Below are 23,728 nucleotides of genomic sequence, written 5' to 3' on the forward strand. Positions count from 1 at the left end.
TTATTTAATTATTTGTAGTGATTCAAACTCAAACAGTATCTTTCTTGTTTTTGTCTGTATTCTTTCTTATCTGCATAGTTTTGCCTGGTGGCTGATTTATGACTTTTGCCCTCCCTCCCTCAGTGCAAATCAAGTTCAAATGCTTTCCCAATCTCAGCATACATCATTTCAATATACTGCATCCTTGTATTCTGCTTAACTCTTTTTTTTGTCTTTTGTTTTTTGCTGTTATTTAGTTCTATTTTTATTTGATTTACTTGATCATTTTTGTCCTTAAGATTGACCATCCTTGAAGTCAAGGACCTTGTCTTATTTGCTACAGTAGCAAATTGAAATTTCTAATGATAGTGTTTGACTTGTTTATAGTTAGAGGATGTTTGGGTGTAGTTCAATATGTTGTATCTGTACTTATTCAAAGACCTGGGCTCCTTGCTTTTTATTCTAGAACTTGGTTGGTCAGCCATAAAGAAGTAATCAGACTCAGGGAAACTAATCCACTTAGCCAAACCCCTTTAAGACTGAGTGAGAATTGAAAGTCAGTATATTCAACTATCCAGAATGCACAGAACATAAATTACTTCTTTTCTAGAAGAAAAGTCTACTTGTGAAGTCAAATTATGTTTTAAAAAGTTTATGAGCTTAGAGGGAAATTAAGAGCATTGAAGATTGAAAGCTAAAATGAAACCCTTAATATCCTTCACCATCCAAGGGAGATGCATGTACAAAGAAAAACAATTAGGAGAAATAAAATTTGGAAGTGGAATGTTTCTCTGCAAATTTACTTTTTCCAGTATTCATAGTTAGCCTTCAGATTACTAGTAACTTTATTTTTTCCTTTAAAATTATATATTTAGTACACATTTTTGAACAGGTTGTCTGATTTTCAGTAGCACAAATCTTTTAATAATCCGAATTTAGCTGAAGCATAAAAATTAGAGAAGACCTTTTCTTTGAACTAAACTTTTTAGCTCTGTTTCCAACATTCATGCTATTTAGAAATGTAACGTGAAATCTAGGTATTTCTTTTCCTTCTACTCTACCTCTTTCCCCCTTCTCTTTTTTCCTACTTCCCTTCCCCTTCCCTAAACCAATAGTTAATTACCTGCTACTTCTCAGGCACTGCTATAGGTACTGGAGATACAATGTAATTAATACATAGTTCTGGATTTGTATGTTTAATTTTCTTTCCAGCTTCATTATTTTGGTATGTATAATATCTATTATTAAAAAATCAAACTAGGTGAACCATCTTATAAACTAAAACCATGCTTATAAATTAAGCATTTTTATCAACTAATTTGGGGAGAGGGGAAATAGTCATATTTCCATGGAGACTTCACATTATGAAGAAAATAATCCTTCATATATAATTAATCTTTTATAGGGAGAAATGCTCTTCACTTAGCTGCAAAATATGGACATGCATTGTGCCTACAAAAACTTCTACAGGTACTAAAAGTGGTTTATACTTTGGATTTATTTTTTTAGTTGTAAATAATAAATGGGTTTTAATGTGCTTTGGAATTTTAGATCAAAGAAAATGATAGACTCACTCTGACTATTAGCCTACATAATATTTTTTCCATCGTGTTGAAGGAATGTGCACAATAAAGAGCAAAACCTCTGGGGGAAGTGGGTTGCATAACTTAGTGTATTAAAAATAAATAACAAAGACTTGATCTTCCTGTTAACATTAGCTGGAGACTGGAATTTACTGTTGTCTAATATGAGACATAAATATAGTGATAAATGTAAAATCTGTGCTTTTCTATATAAATATAGATAACTCGGATAACTCGTACTACGTAATATTAAAATCATTGTTAAATTTTTAATCCAGCAACCACAGAATTCTATGAACTAGTTGGCTGTGTTAAGTTTTCAGTCAAAGGAGCCAGTAAAATATTTCCTTACACATTTTTTTTACCATTAAGTTTTATAGCAGAACTCATTTATTTTTCTCATTCAGTAGTTTACAGTTTTACTCTGGCTGCAAAAATCCAATAGCTTATTTTCTACATCCCATGCTATTGTAATGTCCTGTGCGTTTTCCTGTTTGGTGAAATGCTGTTCAATTTACAGTATAATGTAATTGTTTATTTTAAATTGTTTAGTTGATTGTCTAATAGTTTTGTTTCTTTGATAAATGGAATATTTTAAATTAAAGAACAGCTGTTCATTTGAGTCTAGATATTTAATATTAAACTAAAACTGTCCTAAATTATTAAGTTTCTCTGTTTTAATAGTATAATTGTCCCACTGAACATGGAGACCTACAAGGAAGGACCGCACTTCATGATGCAGGTAAGCAAACGTTTCACTTGAACATAAATATTTGTTAAAATATCTAGGTATTTAAATTAATTTCAAAGTTGTAATTCATGGAGAAAAGAGTATAAGGCTATTTTTATTTACTCAATTTGAGATTTATTAGATTGCTTAAAAGCATTAATTCAGCTGATATTTATAAGCCAATTACCTCAGATGATGTAACCAACGGTTCAAAGGTGACTAGATCGTTATCTTCCTCTCAAGGAGCTCCTAGTACTGTGTATGTGTTTATGTTTTAGAATTAGCGGGAAAAATGGGAAGGAAGACTTTCCTCTTTCTTTATAAGCTACATTTACCATGTCTGAAAGTCATTTTTCTGAATTGCAAAATGAAGTTAATACTACCACAATAAGTGGTTAAAATTAAGTCATATCTAGTATGTAGCATAATATTAAAATTTTTAATTAATGTGGATGGTTGTCGGTTTGATTTAGAAATGTTGGTGCTGAATTTCCTATTACTGTAATGTATATTTTGAAAAATTACTTATACTAGTAATCTTACAGATTTTATTAAATATACTTGTGTGTCTAAATTTATCTATGTTATTCTTTAGGTGCCTTAAAGAAAATGCTTTGAAAAAGTTACATATTTAAGTATTTTTGGAATGTAATATAGCTTGACCTTTTGCCTGACTCTTGTATGTCTGAAATTTCTCTAATTTACTAGTAGACCAAAGGAAAGGAAAAAAAAACTACCCTCCCCTGTTAAGAAAATGGACTATTTACAGTAAAGTGGTCTGCATTAAAAATATGTTATTCTTCAAATTTCCTTCACATTTTAATGCCTTAATTTTCCTTTAGTTTTTTCCTTTTTGCCTTTCATATGCTTTTATGATAGTATAATTTCTCAGATAGTGCACTTCTTTTCCTTTATTTCTGCATAGAATGACATAATTTGCAAAGTATTTTTCACAGTGATCACTGGGAGTGATTACAGATTTTATTATCCCTGTATTTAAAAGTAGCTCAACTTGACTGATTGAAATCTTAGTATTTGTTCAGAAGATGTCGCAGTAAGAATGAAAGTCAAGTTGCAGTAACAAAAAAAGTTCCAATATCAGCTGCTTATAAAAAATAGGTGATGAATTGTCTAGGTTGGCGGGTCACTTGTGGTCACTCATGAGCTGAATTATTTCTGTCTTGTTACTTCACTTTCCTCTGGATGTCTTCCTCAACTATGTGGTTGACACAGGGCTGCAGTCACGTTCATGTTCTAGCTTGCGGGAAAGGAAAAGACAGCATGGAGGGGACTGTGTCCAAAGTCTCAACAATGGAACTTGGACGTGGTAGATAGCCTACTCACATTCCATTGACAAAAGTAAGGTCAATTGGCTATATTTATCTACAAGAAGGTTTAGAAATGTAGTCTCTGGCTCTAGGCTACTACACTGTAGAAGAGTAAACCAGATTTTTTGTTATAGATTGCATACTCTGCAATAATCTAACCTTCTGGCTTTCCAAACATTCCCACAGCCTGTACTTTCCCACAGCCCCTTTACTTTACCTGTTCTGCAAGGAAGAGGATTTGTAGTCTAATCCAGTTCTACATCTAGCATAAAGTAAAATATTTCTTTTTGATCTGCAGTTTTTTCTTTTAGGCTCTGGTGGCTCCTCATGGTCCAGCAATCTTTAAACTCAAAGAGAAGACATTCTGCTCCTCAGAATATATGCTAATGAGGAAGAATGGGATAATTGAAATTAAAACTTCCTTTCAGAAAAGGGTGAACTGGGAAACATGCAGCTATCACTAGCCAATAGCAATTATCAAATCCTACTGAGCAAAACTTGCGAAGACTCCCTTCCAAATCCTTAGAGTAAATTTCTTGGTTATTTCACCTGGAAGCTGCACTGATCCTGTTTTCTGGGAGAAATCCCTGTCAGTTGTTTTCTGTTGTCTCTGGCTATCCATCTGGGAGGTTTTTACTTGTCCATTATCCTACAAGGCCATAGAAAACATGGGTATTGTAGAGTGTGTCTTCTATGGAGGCTGCTTATGGGCTGGAACAATCATGAGTTTTAGCAGATTGGACTTTTTGGGGTGTGGGGCAGTTCAGTTTCCTCAGACTTTTGTAGGTTTCTGATCTGCTTGTTGCCAACCACATCCACAAAGCAGTAACCATTATTTAAGTTCTTTTCTGGACATGTAGTTCTTAATCCTGTTTTATTTCTTGCCTTTATTTCTAGGTTCACAATTTTTTACCTATTTTTTTTAAAGTACCTTATTGAGATATAGTCACATACCTTAAAATAAATCCAAGGCACACAATCCATGGCTCACAGTATAATCTATAATCACAGAGTTGTGTATTCATAGTCACAATAAATTTTAGTACATTTTCATTACTCCAAAAATAAAAACCCCATACCCTTATGCCCCTTATTATTAACACTTAGCATTGGTGTGGTACCTTTGTTACAACCTGTGTGCTCTAGTTTGCTAGCTGCCAGAATGCAATATACCAGGAATGGAATGGCTTTTTAAAAGGGGGATTTTAATAAGTTGCTAGTTTACAGTTCTAAGGCTGAGAAAATATATCAATTAAAGCAAGTCTATAAAAATGTCCAAATTGAGACACCAACAAGAGATTACCTCCACTCAAGAAAGGCTGATGAAGTTCAAGGTTTCTCTCTCAACTGGAAAGGCACAATGTGAACATGTCAACCTCTGCTGGCTTTCTCTCCAGGCTTCTGGTTTCATGAAACTCCCCCAGGGACATTTTCCTTCTTCAGTTCCAAAGGTTTCTGGCTGAATGGGCTCTTGTCATTCTCACGGGACTTTCTCCAGAATGTTTCCTCTTTTGAAGGATTCCAGTCAAGGCCACCTGGAATGGGTGGAGTCACATCACCTGCTAATCAAAAGTGAGTACTCACAATCGGTTGAGTCACATCTCCATGGGAACAATCACAATATTGGCCAGCAATATTGAATGAGGATTAAAGGACATGGCTTATCTGCGGTCTACCACATATATTCAGACCAGCACATTCAACCCTTTGGACTCCAAAAAGACATTTTCTTTCCAAATGCAAAATACATTCATCCTGTAACGTTATCAGAAAGGCTTAAAGCATTTCAGTAACAATACAAATGTAATACAAAGTTAGAAACAGTACAAAATCTTGTGAAAGTCAACTGCAGGCATGGTCTGTCTAAAGCAAAATTCTCTTCTGGCTCTGGACCTGTAAAAACTCAGAACAAGTTATTTACTGCCAACATACATAGGAGGGACAGTCCTAGCGTTCGTATTTCTGTTTCCATTGGGAGAAATTGGAAGGAATACAGGGGTCACCGGACCCAAGCAGTTTCAAAAACATGCAGGGCAAACTCCATTAGATTTCAAATTCTGAGAGTCATTTATCTTTGATGATTTAGAAAGTGCAATCCCACCCTTTCCAAGGGCCTATGCAGTGGCCTGCCACTCTCTGAATTCAACCTTGGGGGACACTGGGGAGATCACCTTTTTCTTGGCTCTACCCCTTCAAGCACTGGGGCTGCACCTGGGCTCTCTGCCATCTCCAGGGCACACGCTCTACCCCTCCATGTGATGGCAGTCAGGCTCTTCCCGATTCCCAAGGAATGTGCTGCACCCTCTTCAAGGCCTGAGGCGGCAACACTCTTCCACTGCAATGAGGTAGAAGGCCTGTCCTCTGCCTTCGGGGCAAACTCACCCTCTCCATGTACTTGGGGAGGTCTGCCTCCTGGCCCAAGTCTTCTTGACTTTAGACCCCAGCCTCCGTGGTTCTGCCTCTGAAGTTATTTTACCTTCACATTGTCCCTTTTCTGAGCCCCCCAGTTGAGACTGGCAGTGAGTGGTTCCTTTTATACAGGCCCCACAGCACTCTGTTGGCTTTCTATGTAGCAAGCAAGGATCGTGCCCATCAGACAGCAGGAGTTTCCACAGATCCTTCCTGGATAACTCCATTTCCAATGCTGACTTTTTCTGAAATGGCTGACTGGTTCCACATTTGGTTAAATCCTCATGCGGGGCACTATTCTCTGGGGTCTCCCCTCCTGGAAGCTCAGAATTTTCCAGAACATCAATATCTGGTTTATTTGTACCCAGGAGTTCAGTTCTTAGCTTATTTCTTTCCTGTCGCATTTCACTATAAGCTGTGAGGGGAAACCAGGCTGCAGTTTCAACATTTAATTTGGAAATCTCTTCTGCTAAATACCCAAGTTCATGGCTTTTAAAACCTGCCTTCCAGCAAAGCCACTAGTCAATTTTGCCAGATTATCTGCCATTTTAAAACAAGGATCACCTTCATTCCAGTTTGCGATAACATACCTCATTTCTGTCTAGAGTCACGTCAGAAGTCCACGTTTCTACCAACAGTCTCTTCAAAGCGTTCTAGGCCTTCTCTTTCAAGCTCCTCACAGCTCTTCCAAAATCTTCCCCTTATCCATTTAAAAAGCCGCTCCAACATGTTTGGTATTTGCAAACCACAGTAGCACCCCACTTTCTGGTACCAAAATCTGTCCTAGTTTGCTGGCTGCCAGAATGCAATATACCAGAAATGGAATGGCTTTTTAAAAAGGGGAATTTTAGAACAGTAAACTGATAGTTTAACAGTTCTAAATCTGAGAAAATATACCAATTAAATCAAGTCTATAAAAATGTCCAAATTAAGGCACCAACAAGAGATTAACATTCACTCAAGAAAAGCTGATGAACTTAAGGTTTCTCTCTCAACTGGACAGGCACATGGCAAACATGGTGACATCTGCTAGCTCTCTCTCCAGGCTTCTTGTTTCCTGAAGCTCCCCTGGGAATGTTTTCCTTCTTCAGCTCCAAAGGTCTCTGGCTGCATGGTCTCTCTTCATTTTTGTGGCTGTCTTGGCATTCTCATGGCTATGTCATCATTCTCATGTCATTTTCAAGGGACTCTCTCAAATGTTTCCTCTTATAGAGGACTCCAGTCAAGGCTCACCTGGAATGGGTGGAGTCATATCTCTGTCTAATCAAAAGTTAATACCTATAATTGGGTGAGTCACATCTCCATGGGAACAATCACAAAGCTCCTGGACAGCAATGTTGAATGATGATTAAAGGACATGGCTTTTTTGGGGTCCACCACAGGTTCAAACCAGCACACTATAAGAGAATATTAAAATATTACTATTAACTTATAGTCCAGAGTTTACATTAGCTATATTTTTTCCCATATACCACCTTATTGTTAAAACCTTATAATAGTAATGTCTATTTTGTTCGAGCTCTTGAAAGAACATCCTTATATTTGTACTGTTAGCCACAGTCATCATTCACAACAGAGTTCACTATATCCCATGTTTTATCTTCTAGCTTTCCTTCTAATGACATACACAACCCTAAAATTCCTTTTTCAACCGCAATCACATGCATAATTCAGCACTGTTCATTACACTCACAATAATGTGCCACCATCACCTCTTTCCATCTCCGAACATTTACAATCAATAGAATTAAAAATTCTGCACACATTAAGCATCAGCTGTATATATACTGTACCCTCATTTTATTTGCTGGTAACCTATATTTTGGATTTTAACTCTATGAGTTTGTTTATTATAATTAGAACATATTATTCAGCGCATACAATAGTTGTCCTTTTGTGTCTCGCTTATTTCACACAAAATGTCCTCTCAAGATTCATCCATGTTGGTGCCTTAGTAAGGACCTTAGTCCTTCTTACAGCTGAATAATATTCTATTCTATGTATAGACCGTATTTTGTTTATCCATTCATCAGTTGATGGACATTTGGGTTGCTTCCATCTTTTGGCAATTGAAAATAATGTCACTATGAACACGTGCAAGTGTCTGTTTGCATCCCAGCTTTCAGTTCTTCTGGGTATATATTTAGTAGTGGAATTACCAGATCATGTGGCAATTCTATATAGTTCCAGAGGAACTATCAGACTGTCTTCCACAGCGGCTGCACATTTCACATTCCTACCAGTATTGAAAGAATGTTCCTATTTCTCTGCATCCTCTCCAATACTTATAATTTTCTGTTTTTTTTTTTAATAGTGGCCATTCTAGTAGATGTGAAATGATATTTCATTTTTGTTTTGATTTGCATTTCCCCCATGGCTAATGCTGTTGAGCATCTTTTCACATGCCTTTTTAGCCATTTGTATTTCTTCTCTGGAGAAATGTCTATTTAAGTCTTTTGCCCATTTTTAATTGAGTTGTTTGTCTTTTTATTATTGAGTTGTATGATTTCTTTTTATATTCTGCATATTAAACCCTTATCAGATATGTGGTTTCCAAATAGTTGCTCCCATTGAGTTGCTGTTTTCACTTTCTTGACAAAGTCCTCTGAAGCGCAAAAGTTTTGAGGAGGTCACTTTTATCTATTTTTTTTTCTTTTGTTGTTTTGCTTTGGGTATAAAGTCTTAAGAGACCATTGCTCAATACAAGAGCATGAAGATGCTTCCTTACATTTTATTCTAAGAGCTTTATGGTCCTAGCTCTTGTATTTAGTTCTTTGATCCATTTTCAGTTAATTTTTGCACAAGGTATGAGATAGGGATCCTTTTTCATTCTTTTGGATATGGATATCCAGCTCTTCCAACACCATTTGTGAAAGAGAGTGTTGTCTCAGTTGAGGACTTGACAGCCACGGATGTGAAGGTCTGTTTCTGAATTCTCAGTTTGCTTCCATTGTTCAATATGTCCGTCTTTCTTTTTTTTTTAGAAAATATTTTTATTGAGCTATCTTCATGTACCATATAGTTCATCCACAGTACACAATCAGTGGCTCACTATATCATCTCACAGTTGTGTACTCATCACATGGTCATTTTTATTTTTATTTATTTTATTTATGAAACATAACTGCATACAAACACAAACATTCTTACCATACGATCATTCCATTCTTGTTATATAATCAGTAACTCGATCATGATCATTTCTTAGAACATTTGCATCAATTCAGAGAAAGAAATAAAAAGAAAACAGAAAAAAATTCATACATACATACCCTTTACCCCTTGTGCTGGTTTAAAAGGATGTATGTCCCCTAGAAAAGCCATATTTTAATCTAAATCCCATTTCATAAAGGCAGAATAATCCCTAATCAATAGTGTATGTTTCAAACTATAATCAGATCATTTCCCTGGAGATGTGTTAATCAATAATGGTTGTTAAGCTGGATTAGGTGACGACATGTCTCCACCCATTTGGGTGGTTCTTGATAAGTTTCTGGAGTCCAATAAAAGAGGAAACATTTAGGAGAATGAAAGAGATTTAGGGAGAGCAGAGCAGAACGACATAGCCACGAGAAGCAGAGTCCACCAGCCAGTGACGTTTGGAGATGAAGAAGGAAAATGCCTCCCAGGGAGCTTCATGAAACAGGAAGTCAGGGGAAGAAGCTAGCAGATGATGCCATGTTCACCATGTGCCCTTCCAAATGAGAGAGGAACCCTGACTGTGTTCACCGTGTGCCTTTCCAGATGAGAGAAACTCTGACTGTGTTCACCATGTGCCCTTCCACTTGAGAGAGAAACCCTGAACTTTATTGGCCTTCTTGAACCAAGGTTTCTTTCCCTGGATGCCTTAGATTGGATATTTCTATAGAAATGTTTTAATTGGGACATTTTCTCTGCCTTAGAACTGTAAACTAGCAACTTATTAAATTCCCCTTTTAGCTATTTCATTTCTGGTATATTGCATTCCACCTGCTAGGAAAGTAGAACACTCCTCCCATTCATCAATCACTAGCATTTCTTTTTTTTTTTTAAATTTATTTTATTCGTTAAACATACCAATCTACAAATGCAAACATTCTTACCATATGATCATTCCATTGTACATATATAATCAGTAATTCACAATATCATCACATAGTTGCATATTCATCATCATGATCGTTTCTTAGAACATTTGCATCAATTCAGAAAAAGAAAAAGAAAGCAGAAAAAGGTTCATACATACCATACCCCTTACCCCTCCCTTTCGTTGATCACTAGCATTTCAATCTACTATATTTATTTTAACATTTATTCCCCCTATTATTTATTTTTTTTAATCCATATGTTTTACTCATCTGTCAGTAAGGTAGATACAAGGAGCATCAGACACAAGGTTTTCTCAATCACGCAGTCACTTTACAAAAGCTATGTCATACAATCATCTTCAAGAAACATGGTTACTGGAACACAGCTGTACATTTTTAGGCAGTTCCCTCCAGCCTCTCCATTGCACCTTAACTAAAAAGGTGATATGTATTTAATGTGTCAGAATAACCTCCATGATAACCTCTCGACTCTGTTTGGAATTCCTCAGCCATTGACACTTTATTTTGTCTCATTTCATTCTTCCCCCTTTCAGTCGAGAAGATTTTCTCAATCCCTTGATGCTGAGTCCCAGCTCATTCTAGGATTTCTGTCCCATGATACCAGGAAGGTCCATACCCCTGGGAGTCATGTCCCACCTGGGGGAGGGGGGGAGGGCAGTGAGTTTGTCATGTTGGCTGAGAGAGAGAGGCCACATCTGAGCAACAGAAGAGATTCTCTTGAGGGTGACTCTTAGGCCTAATTTTAAGCAGGCTTAGCCTATTCCTTTGCGGGGTTAAGTTTCATGTGAACAAACCCCAGGATTTGGGGCTCAGCCTATTGCTTTGGTTGTCCCCACTGCTTGTGAGAATATCAAGAATTCTCCACTTGGGGAAGTTGAGTTTTCCCCCTTTCTCATCATTCCCCCAAGGGGACTTTGCAAATACTTTTTTATTCACTTTTCAGATCACTCTGGGATTTATCGGGGCCTCACTCTGGAAATATATGATCTATAAAATCTCATGCCCTACTCAAGATTTCAAGTAAAATCGTGTTCAGTTAGGCTGTCCACATAAGTTATATTAGGAAATGCACTAATCAAAATATGAATTTTGTACCAAATAAACATTTTTTGCTTTAGTCTCCCACATAAGTTAAAGTTTTAAAGTATTAATTACCATATATTTTCAGCATCCTGCATTATTGACATTCCTTCATTCTTCCTCATGCAAAAACATTTTTAAATTTGTACATTTAGTCACTATCACTGTACACTGTAGGCATTCCTAGATTATGCCATCTCAGTCTTTATTGTCTATCTTTTCTTCTGATTTCATTTGTGTCTGCATCCCTTCTCCCTCTATCATTCTCACATACAGCTTCATTGAGTGTTCTATTATTGTATTACTATTAGGTAGTATTGTGCTATCCATTTCTGAATTTTTACAATCAGTCCTGTTGCACAATCTGTATCCCTTCAGTTCCAATTACCCAATATCTACCCTATTTCTATCTCCTATTGGTCTCTGCTACCAACTGAAATTCTCCAAATTCATTCACTAATGTCAGTTCATATCAGTGAAACCATACAGTATTTGTCCTTTTGTTTCTGGCTACTCTCATTCAGCATAATGTCCTTAAGGTCCATCCATGTTGTTACATACTTAATAATTTTTTTCTATCTTACAGTTGCATAATATTCCATCATATGTATATACCATAGCTTGTTTAGCCACTCCTCTGTTGATGGACATTTTGGCTGTTTCTGTCTCTTGGCAATTGTAAATAATGATGCTATAAACATTGGTGTGCAAATGTCCGATTGTGTAGATACCTAGTAATGACATTGCCAGGTCATATGGCAATTCTGTACTTACCTTCTTGAGGAACTGCCAAACTGCCTTCTATACAGTGGTTGTACCATTTGACATTCCCACCAACAGTGGATAAGTGTGCCTCTTTCTCCACATCCTCTTCAGCACTTGTCGTTTTCTGTTTTACTGATAATGGCCGTTCTGGTGGGTGTGAGATGATATCTCATTGTGGTTTTGATTTGCATTTTCCTAATAGCCGGTGAAGTTGAGCATCTTTTCGTGTGCCTTTTGGACATTTGTATTTCCTCTTCTGGAAAGTGTCTGTTCATGTCTTTTGCCCATTTTGTAACTGGTTTGTCTGTCTTTTTGTTTTTGAGTTGAACTGTCTCTTTTTATATTCTGGATACTAGACCTTTATGTGATATATCGTTTCCAAATATTGTCTCCCATTGTGTAGGCTGTCTTTTTACTTTCTTGACAAAGTTCTTTGATGCACAAAAGTGTTTAATTTTGAGGAGTTCCCATTTATCTATTTCTTTCTTCAGTGCTCATGCTTTGGGTGTAAGATCCAGGAAACCACCTCCTATTATAAGATTTATAAGATATTTCCCTATATTTTCTTCTAAAAGGTTTATGGCCTTATCTGATGTTTAGGTCTTTGATCCATTTTGAGTTAATTTTTGTATAGGGTGTGAGATATGGATCCTTTTTCATTCTTTTGCAAGTGGATTTCCAGTTCTCTAGGCACCATTTATTGAAGACAGTGGTCTATCCCAGGTGAGTTGGCTTGACTGTGTTATCAAAGGTCAGTTGTCCGTAGATGAGAGGGTCTATATTTGAACACTCTATTCGATTCTGTTGGTGAGTATATCTATCTTTATGCCGGTACCCATGCTGTTTTGACTACTGTAGCTTCACAATATGTTTTAAAGTCAGGTAATGTGAGACCTCTGACTTCATTTTTCTTTCTCAGGATATTTTTAGCTATTCAGGGCACTCTGCCTTTCCAGATAAATTTGGTTATTGGTTTTTCTATTTCTGAAAAGTAACTTTTTTGGGATTTTAATTGGTATTGCATTGAATCTGTAAATCAGTTTCAGTGAAATTGACATCCTAAGTATATTTAGTCTTCTAATCCATGAGCACAGTATGCCCTTCCATTTATTTAGGTCTTCTGTGATTTCTTTTGACAATTTCTTGTAATTTTCTTAGTGTAGGTCTTTTGTCTCTTTGGTTAAATTTATTCCTTAATATTTTATTCTTTTGTTTGCAATTGTAAATGGAATAGTTTCCTTGGTTTCCCCCCTCAGATTCTTCATTACTAGTGTATAGAAACACTACAGATTTTTGACTGTTGATCTTGTAACCTGACACTTTGCTGTACTCATTTGTTAGCTCTAGTTGTTTTGCTGTGGATTTTTGGGGGTTTTTGACATTTAGTATTATATCATCTGCAAACAGTGAGAGTTTTACTTCTTCCTTTCCAATTTTGATGCCTTGTATTTCTTTTTCTTGTCTAATTGCTCTGGCTAGAACTTCCAACACAATGTTGAATAACAGTGGTGATAGTGGACATCCTTGTCTTGTTCCTGATCTTAGGGGGAAAGTTTTCAGTTTTTCCCCATTGAGGATGATATTAGCTGTGGGTTTTTCATATATTCCCTCTATCATTTTAAGGAAGTTCCCTTGTATTCCTATCCTTTGAAATGTTTTCAGCAAGAAAGGATGTTGAATTTTGTCAAATGCCTTTTTGCATCAATTGAGATGATCCTGTGGTTTTTCTGCTTTGATTTGTTGATATGGTGTATTACATTAATTGATTTTCTTATGTTGAACCATCCTTGCATACTTGGGATGAATCCTACTTGGTCATGGTGTATAATTCTTTTAATGTGCTGCTGGATTCAATTTGTAAGAATTTTGTTGAGGATTTTTCTATCTATATTCATTAGAGAGATTGGTCTGCAGTTTTCTTTTCTTGAATATCTTTGTCTGGCTTTGGTATGAGGGTGATGTTGGCTTCATATGAGAGCAAATTACAAGAGAAATGAGAAAGAGTTAGGTAGCTTTCCCTCTTTAATTTTTTTGAAGAGTTTGAGCAGGGTTGGTACTAATTCTCTCTTGAATGTTTGGTAGAATTCACATGTGAAGCCATCTAGTCCTGGACTTTTCTTTTTGGGGAGCTTCTTAATGACTGATTCAGTTTCTCCACTTGTGATTGGTTTGTTGAGGTCATCTATTTCTTCTAGAGTCAATGCTGGTGTTCATACCTTTCTTGAAAGTTGTCCATTTCATCTACGTTGTAAAATTTATTAGCATAAAGTTGTTCATAGTATCCTCTTGTTACTTCCTTTATTTCTATGGGGTCAGTGGTTATGTTTCCTCTTCCATTTCTGATTTTATTTATTTGCATTCTCTCTCTTCTTCTTTTTGTCAACCTCTCTAAGGGTCCATCCATGTTACTGATTTTCTCATAGAACCAATTTCTGATTTTGTTGATTTTCTCGATTGTTTTCGTGTTCTCAATTTCATTTATTTCTGCTCTAATTTTCATTATTTTTTTCCTTTTATTTGCTTTGGGGTTAGTTTGCTATTCTTTCTCTAGTTATTCCAAGTGGACAGTTAATTCCTTGATTTTCGCTCTTTCTTCTTTTTGTTATAGGCATTTAGGGCAATAAATTTCCCTCTTAGCACTGCCTTTGCTGCATCCCATAAACTTTGATATGTTGTGTTTTCATTTTCATTTGCCTCAAGATATTTATTGATTTCTCTTGTAATTTGTTCATTGACCCACTGGTTGTTTAAGAGTATGTTGTTGAGCCTCCACATATTTGTGAATTTTCTGGCACTTTCCCTACTATTGATTTCCAACTTCATTCCTTTATGATCTGAGAAAGTGTTTTGTATGATTTCAGTCTTTTTAAATTTATTGAGACTTGCTTTGTGATCCAGCATATGGTCTATCTTTGAGAATGAGCCATGAGCACTTGAGAAAAAGGTGTATCCTGCTGTTGTGAGGTGTAATGTTCTATAAATGTCTGTTTAGTCTAGCTCATTTATTATTCAAATTCTCTGTTTCTTTATTGATCCTCTGTCTAGATGTTCTGTCCATTGACGAGAGAGGGAAATTGAAGTTTCCAATTCTGACAGTAGATGTGTCAATTTCTCTTTTCAGTGTTTTCCTCATGTTTTTTTTGTTGCATTCTGGCTCGGTGCATAAATATTTATGATTGTTATGTCTTCTTGTTGAATTGTTCCTTTTATTAGTACAGTGTGCTCGTTTGAAAGGATGTATGTCCCCTAGAAAAGCCATGTTTTAATAAAAATCCCACTTCTTAAAGGCAGAATAATCCCTATTCAATACTGTTTGTAATTAGATCATCTCCCTGGAGATGTAACCAAATTAAGAGTGGTTGTTAAGCTGGGTTAGGTAGAGGCATGTCTCCACCCATTTGGGTGGGTCTTGATTGGTTTCTGAAGTCCTATAAAAGAGGAAACATTTTGGTGAATGAGAGATTTGGAGAGAGCAGAGAATGCTACAGCACCACGAAGCAAAAAGTCCACACCCAGTGACCTTTGGAAATGAAGAAGGAAAATGCCTCCTGGGGAGCTTCATGAAACAGGAAGCCAGGAGAGAAAGCTAGGAAATGATGCTGTGCTCACCATGTGCCTTTCCAGTCAAGAGAGAAACTGTGACTGTGTTCACCATGTGCCTTCTCATTTGAGAGAGAAACCCTGAACTTCATCGGCCTGCTTGAAGCAAGATATCTTTCCCTGGATACCTTTGATTGGCTATTTCTATTGACTTGTTCTAATTGGGGCATTTTCTCTGCCTTAGAACTGTAAACTACCAACTTATTAAATTCCCCTTTTATAAGCCATTCCGTTTTTGGTATATTGCATTCAGGCAGCCAGCAAACTTGAACAGATTTGGTACCTGAGAAGTGGGGTGCCGCTGTGGTTTGCAAATACCAGATATTTTGGAACGGTTTTTTTTTTTTTTGATGCATAAGGGAAAGATTTTGGAGGAACTGAGATGAAAATGATGGAGAAGTCCTGGAGTGATTGAAGAGACTGTTGGTGTAAATGGAATCAAGGCCAATCTGGACAAAGGGGAAACAAAAGGGACAAATTGGAGTTTGCAGAGTGAGAACCACGAGAGCTTGAGTCTGAAGCCAAGAAACCTCAGCCAGGAGAGTGGACCCACCCATATACATGGAGAGGGTGTGTTTGTCCTGAGGGCAGAAGATGAGTCTCCCGTCTTGTTGCAGTGGAAGAGTTGTGCTGCTTCAGGCCTTTGAAAAGGTACAGCATGCTCCTTGGGGACTAGGGAGAACCTGGCTGCCACTACATGGAGGGGTTGAGTGTGTGTCCCGGAAATGACAGAGAGCCCAGGTGTTGCCCTTATAACTGGAGAGGGTGGAGCCGAGAAAAAGGTGGTCTCCTCAGTGTACCCCAAGGTTGATTCGGAAAGAGGCGACCACTGCATAGGCCCTTGGAAAGGGTGGGACTGCCACTTTCTAAAGCTGAAGGATAAATGACTTTCAGACTTTGAAATCCAATGGTGTTTGCCCTGCAGGCTTTCCTTCCAGTTTCTCCCTATGGATCCTGTGACTGTCCCTCCATTGCATATTGGTACCAGATAACTTGTTTTGAGATTCACAGGTCCATAGCCAAAAGAGAATTTTTTGCACTTTAATGTTGTTTAAGGTGATGCATGTAGTTGCCAAGTTGACAAGGGGTGGACATGTGGTAGTTAGATTCAGGTTTCAACTTGGCTAGGTGAAGGTGCCAAGTTCTGTTGCTGTGGATATGAGCCAGTGGCATGTGAAGCTTGTCTGTTACTGATTACATCTGCAGTTGTCTAGGAGGCTTGCCTGCTGCACTGAATGGTGTTTGATTTATTTTGCTGGTGCTTCAGTGAGAGAGCTCAACATAGCACGGCCCAAGCAGTTCAATCCAGGCCTTTGGAGATGCAGAAAGGAATCACCGCAGGGCAAGTTGTTGGAACCCAGAAGCCTGGAGAGAATGCCAGCAGAGATCGCACTGTGCTTTCCCATGTAAGAAAGAACCTCAGTTGAAAGTTAGCTGCCTTTCCTCTGAAGAACTATACATTAACTAAATAAATCCCCTTTTATTGAAAGCCAATCCATCTCTGGTGCATTGTAGCAGCTAGGAAACTAGAACACATAGTGTCCTTCTTTGTCTCTTTTTTATTTTTAATTTTTTATTTTTTTTTATTAATTAACAGAAAAAAGAAAAAAAAGAAATTAACCCAACATTTAGAAATCATACCATTCTACATATGCAATCAGTAATTCTTAACATCATCACATAGATGCATGATCATCGTTTCTTAGTACATTTGCTTCGGTTTAGAAGAACTAGCAACACAACAGAAAAAGATATAGAATGTTAATATAGAGAAAAAAAATAAAAGTAATAATAATAGTAAAAACAAAAACAAACAAACAAAAAAACAACCAGACAAAAAACAAACAAAAAACAAAACAAAACAACAACAAGAACAAAAAAAACCTATAGCTCAGATGCAGCTTCATTCAGTGTATTAACATGAATACTTTACAATTAGGTATTATTGTGTTGTCCATTTTAGAGTTTTGTATCTAGTCCCGCTGCACAGTCTGTTTCCCTTCAGCTCCAATTACCCATTATCTTACCCTGTTTCTAACTCCTGCTGGACTCTTTTACCAATGACATATTCCAAGTTTATTCTCGAATGTCAGTTCACATCAGTGGGACCATACAGTATTTGTCTTTTAGTTTTTGGCTAGACTCACTCAGCATAAGGTTCTCTAGGTCCATCCATGTTATTACATGCTTCATAAGTTTATCCTGTCTTAAAGCTGCATCGTATGTATATACCACAGTTTGTTTAGCCACTCGTCTGTTGATGGACATTTTGGCTGTTTCCATCTCTTTGCAATTGTAAATAACGCTGCTATAAACATTGGTGTGCAAATGTCTGTTTGTGTCTTTACCCTTAAGTCCTTTGAGTAGATTCCCAGCAATGGTATTGCTGGGTCGTATGGCAATTCTATATTCAGCTTTTTGAGGAACTGCCAAACTGCCTTCCACAGTGGTTGCACCATTTGACATTCCCACCAACAGTGGATAAGTGTGCCTCTTCCTCCGCATCCTCTCCAGCACTTGTCATTTTCTGTTTTGTTGATAATGGCCATTCTGGTGGGTGTGAGATGATATCTCATTGTGGTTTTGATTTGCATTTCTCTAATGGCCAGGGACATTGAGCATCTCTTCATGTGCCTTTTGGCCATTTGTATTTCCTCTTCTGAGAGGTGTCTGTTCAAGTCTTTTTCCCATTTTGTAATTGGGTTGGCTGTCTTTTTGTTGTTGAGTTGAACAATCTCTTTATAAATTCTGGATACTAGACCTTTATCTGATATGTCATTTCCAAATATTGTCTCCCATTGTGTAGGCTGTCTTTCTACTTTCTTGATGAAGTTCTTTGATGCACAAAAGTGTTTAATTTTGAGCTCCCATTTATTTATTTCCTTCTTCAGTGCTCTTGCTTTAGGTTTAAGGTCCATAAAACCGCCTCCAATTGTAAGTTTCATAAGATATCTCCCAACATTTTCCTCTAACTGTTTTATGGTCTTAGACCTAATGTTTAGATCTTTGATCCATTTTGAGTTAACTTTCGTATAGGGTGTGAGATATGGGTCCTCTTTCATTCTTTTGCATATGGATATCCAGTTCTCTAGGTACCATTTATTGAAGAGACTGTTCTGTCCCAGGTGAGTTGGCTTGACTGCCTTATCAAAGATCAAATGTCCATAGATGAGAGGGTCTATATCTGAGCACTCTATTCGATTCCATTGGTCGATATATCTATCTTTATGCCAATACCATGCTGTTTTGACCACTGTGGCTTCATAGTATGCCTTAAAGTCAGGCAGTGTGAGACCTCCAGCTTCGTTTTTTTTCCTGAAAATGTTTTTTAGCAATTCGGGGCACCCTGCCCTTCCAGATAAATTTGCTTATTGGTTTTTCTATTTCTGAAAAATAAGTTGTTGGGATTTTGATTGGTATTGCATTGAATCTGTAAATCAATTTAGGTAGGATTGACATCTTAACTATATTTAGTCTTCCAATCCATGAACACGGTATGCCCTTCCATCTATTTAGGTCTTCTGTGATTTCTTTTAGCAGTTTTTTGTAGTTTTCTTTATATAGGTTTTTTGTCTCTTTAGTTAAATTTATTCCTAGGTATTTTATTCTTTTAGTTGCAATTGTAAATGGGATTCGTTTCTTGATTTCCCCCTCCGCTTGTTCATTACTAGTGTATAGTAATGCTACAGATTTTTGAATGTTGATCTTGTAGCCTGCTACTTTGCTGTACTCATTTATTAGCTCTAGTAGTTTTGTTGTGGATTTTTCCGGGTTTTCGACGTATAGTATCATATCGTCTGCAAACGGTGATAGTTTTACTTCTTCCTTTCCAATTTTAATGCCTTGTATTTCTTTTTCTTGTCTAATTGCTCTGGCTGGAACCTCCAACACAATGTTGAATAATAGTGGTGATAGTGGACATCCTTGTCTTGTTCCTGATCTTAGGGGGAAAGTTTTCAATTTTTCCCCATTGAGGATGATATTAGCTGTGGGTTTTTCATATATTCCCTCTATCATTTTAAGGAAGTTCCCTTGTATTCCTATCTTTTGAAGTGTTTTCAACAAGAAAGGATGTTGAATCTTGTCAAATGCCTTCTCTGCATCAATTGAGATGATCATGTGATTTTTCTGCTTTGATTTGTTGATATGGTGTATTACATTAATTGATTTTCTTATGTTGAACCATCCTTGCATACCTGGGATGAATCCTACTTGGTCATGATGTATGATTCTTTTAATGTGTTGTTGGATACGATTTGCTAGAATTTTTTTGAGGATTTTTGCATCTATATTCATTAGAGAGATTGGTCTATAGTTTTCTTTTTTTGTAATATCTTTGCCTGGTTTTGGTATGAGGGTGATGTTGGCTTCATAGAATGAATTAGGTAGTTTTCCCTCCACTTCAATTTTTTTGAAGAGTTTGAGGAGAGTTGGTACTAATTCTTTCTGGAATGTTTGGTAGAATTCACATGTGAAGCCGTCTGGTCCTGGACTTTTCTTTTTAGGAAGCTTTTGGATGACTAATTCAATTTCTTTACTTGTGATTGGTTTGTTGAGGTCATCTATTTCTTCTTGAGTCAAAGTTGGTTGTTCATGTCTTTCCAGGAACCCGTCCATTTCATCTAAATTGTTGTATTTATTAGCGTAAAGTTGTCCATAGTATCCTGTTATTACCTCCTTTATTTCTGTGAGGTCAGTAGTTATGTCTCCTCTTCCATTTCTGATCTTATTTATTTGCATTCTCTCTTCTTCTTTTTGTCAGTCTTGCAAAGGGCCCATCAATCTTATTGATTTTCTCATAGAACCAACTTCTGGTCTTATTGATTTTCTCTATTGTTTTCATGTTTTCAATTTCATTTATTTCTGCTCTGATCTTTGTTATTTCTTTTCTTTTGCTTGCTTTGGGATTAGTTTGCTGTTCTTTCTCCAGTTCTTCCAAGTGGACAGTTAATTCCTGCATTTTTGCCTTTTCTTCTTTTCTGATACAGGCATTTAGGGCAATAAATTTCCCTCTTAGCACTGCCTTTGCTGCGTCCCATAAGTTTTGATATGTTATGTTTTCATTTTCATTCGCCTCGAGGTATTTACTAATTTCTCTTGCAATTTCTTCTTTGGCCCACTCGTTGTTTAAGAGTGTGTTGTTGAGCCTCCACGTATTTGTGGATTTTCTGGCACTCTGCCTATTATTGATTTCCAACTTCATTCCTTTATGATCCGAGAAAGTGTTGTGTATGATTTCAATCTTTTTAAACTTGTTAAGACTTGCTTTGTGACCCAGCATATGGTCTATCTTTGAGAATGATCCATGAGCACTTGAGAAAAAGGTGTATCCTGCTGTTGTGGGATGTAATGTCCTATAAATGTCTGTTAAGTCTAGCTCATTTATAGTAATATTCAGATTCTCTATTTCTTTATTGATCCTCTGTCTAGATGTTCTGTCCATTGATGAGAGTGGGGAATTGAAGTCTCTAACTATTATGGTATATGTGTCTATTTCCCTTTTCAGTGTTTGCAGTGTATTCCTACGTATTTTGGGGCCTTCTGGTTCAGTGCGCAAATATTTATGATTGTTATGTTTTCTTGTTGAATTGTTCCTTTTTTTTTTATTTTTATTTTTTATTTTTATTAACGGAAAAAAAAAAAAAGAAATTAACACAACATTTAGAAATCATACCATTCTACATATGCACTCAGTAATTCTTAACATCATCACATAGATGCATGATCATTGTTTCTTAGTACATTTGCATCGGTTTAGAGGAACTAGCAACACAACAGAAAAAGATATAAAATGTTAATATAAAGAAAAGAAATAAAAGTAGTAGTAATAGTAAAAAACAACAACAACAAACAAACCAACAAGCAAACAAAAACAAAAAAAACCCTATAGCTCAGATGCAGCTTCATTCAGTATTTTAACATGATTACTTTACAATTAGGTATTATTGTGCTGTCCATTTTTGAGTTTTTGTATCTAGTCCTGTTGCACAGTCTGTATCCCTTCAGCTTCAATTACCCATTGTCTTACCCTGTTTCTAACTCCTGCTGAACTCTGTTACCAATGACATATTTCAAGTTTATTCTCGAATGTCCGTTCACATCAGTGGGACCATACAGTATTTGTCCTTTAGTTTTTGGCTGGATTCACTCAGCATAATATTCTCTAGGTCCATCCATGTTATTACATGGTTCATAAGTTTATCTTGTCTTAAAGCTGCATAATATTCCATCGTATGTATATACCACAGTTTGTTTAGCCACTCTTCTGTTGATGGAGATTTTGGCTGTTTCCATCTCTTTGCAATTGTAAATAACGCTGCTATAAACATTGGTGTGCAAATGTCCGTTTGTGTCTTTGCCCTTAAGTCCTTTGAGTAGATACCTAGCAATGGTATTGCTGGGTCGTATGGCAATTCTATATTCAGCTTTTTGAGGAACCGCCAAACTGCCTTCCACAGTGGTTGCACCCTTTGACATTCCCACCAACAGTGGATAAGTGTGCCTCTTTCTCCGCATCCTCTCCAGCACTTGTCATTTTCTGTTTTGTTGATAATGGCCATTCTGGTGGGTGTGAGATGATATCTCATTGTGGTTTTGATTTGCATTTCTCTAATGGCCAGGGACATTGAGCATCTCTTCATGTGCCTCTTGGCCATCCGTATTTCTTCTTCTGGTAGGTGTCTGTTTAAGTCTTTTTCCCATTTTGTAATTGGGTTGGCTGTCTTTTTGTTGTTGAGTTGAATAATCTCTTTATAAATTCTGGATACTAGACCTTTATCTGATATGTCGTTTCCAAATATTGTCTCCCATTGTGTAGGCTGTCTTTCTACTTTCTTGATGAAGTTCTCTGATGCACAAAAGTGTTTAATTTTGAGGAGCTCCCATTTATTTATTTCCTTCTTCAGTGTTCTTGCTTTAGGTTTAAGGTCCATAAAACCACCTCCAGTTGTAAGATCCATAAGATATCTCCCAACATTTTCCTCTATCTGTTTTATGGTCTTAGACCTAATGTTTAGATCTTTGATCCATTTTGAGTTAACTTTTGTATAGGGTGTGAGAGATGGGTCTTTTTTCATTCTTTTGCATATGGATATCCAGTTCTCTAGGCATCATTTATTGAAGAGACTGCTCTGTCCCAGGTGAGTTGGCTTGACTGCCTTATCAAAGATCAAATGTCCATAGATGAGAGGGTCTATATCTGAGCACTCTATTTGATTCCATTGGTCGATATATCTATCTTTATGCCAATACCATGCTGTTTTGACCACTGTGGCTTCATAATATGCCTTAAAGTCAGGTAGCGCGAGACCTCCAGCTTCGTTTTTTTTCCTCAAGATGTTTTTAGCAATTCGGGGCACCCTGCCCTTCCAGATAAATTTGCTTATTGGTTTTTCTATTTCTGAAAAATAAGTTGTTGGGATTTTGATTGGTATTGCATTGAATCTGTAAATCAATTTAGGTAGGATTGACATCTTAACTATATTTAGTCTTCCAATCCATGAACACGGTATGCCCTTCCATCTATGTAGGTCTTCTGTGATTTCTTTTAACAGTTTTTTGTAGTTTTCTTTATATAAGTTTTTTGTCTCTTTGGTTAAATTTATTCCTAGGTATTTTATTCTTTTAGTTGCGATTGTAAATGGGATTCGTTTCTTGATTTCCGCCTCAGCTTGTTCATTACTAGTGTATAGAAAAGCTACAGATTTTTGAATGTTGATCTTGTAGCCTGCTACTTTGCTGTACTCATTTATTAGCTCTAGTAATTTTGTTGTGGATTTTTCTTTTCTACATATAGTATCATATCGTCTGCAAACAGTGATAGTTTTACTTCTTCCTTTCCAATTTTGATGCCTTGTATTTCTTTTTCTTGCCTAATTGCTCTGGCTAGAACTTCCAACACAATGTTGAATAATAGTGGTGATAGTGGACATCCTTGTCTTGTTCCTGATCTTAGGGGGAAAGTTTTCAATTTTTCCCCATTGAGGATGATATTAGCTGTGGGTTTTTCATATATTCCCTCTATCATTTTAAGGAAGTTCCCTTGTATTCCTATCTTTTGAAGTGTTTTCAGCAGGAAAGGATGTTGAATCTTGTCAAATGCCTTCTCTGCATCAATTGAGATGATCATGTGATTTTTCTGCTTTGATTTGTTGATATGGTGTATTA

The 23,728-nt window shown here is 36.7% G+C and overlaps 1 protein-coding gene across 6 annotated transcripts in view; it reads left to right on the top strand.

Annotated features, from left to right (window-relative positions):
- Positions 1-23,728, top strand: part of UACA (uveal autoantigen with coiled-coil domains and ankyrin repeats) — a 150,929-nt gene that overhangs the window by 64,369 nt on the left and 62,832 nt on the right. For 5 of the 6 annotated variants that reach the window (XM_077123912.1, XM_077123915.1, XM_077123914.1 and 2 more), the window contains exons 4-5: positions 1,385-1,449; positions 2,247-2,304. In XM_077123912.1, coding sequence (XP_076980027.1) covers positions 1,385-1,449; positions 2,247-2,304 — 123 coding nt within the window. Of the gene's footprint in view, positions 1-1,384; positions 1,450-2,246; positions 2,305-5,017; positions 5,193-23,728 lie in introns of those variants that run through there. The other variant, XM_077123917.1, reaches the window with a different exon arrangement.

Source organism: Tamandua tetradactyla, chromosome 12 (assembly GCF_023851605.1).
Source record: "Tamandua tetradactyla isolate mTamTet1 chromosome 12, mTamTet1.pri, whole genome shotgun sequence".
Classification (NCBI taxonomy): Eukaryota; Metazoa; Chordata; class Mammalia; order Pilosa; family Myrmecophagidae; genus Tamandua; species Tamandua tetradactyla.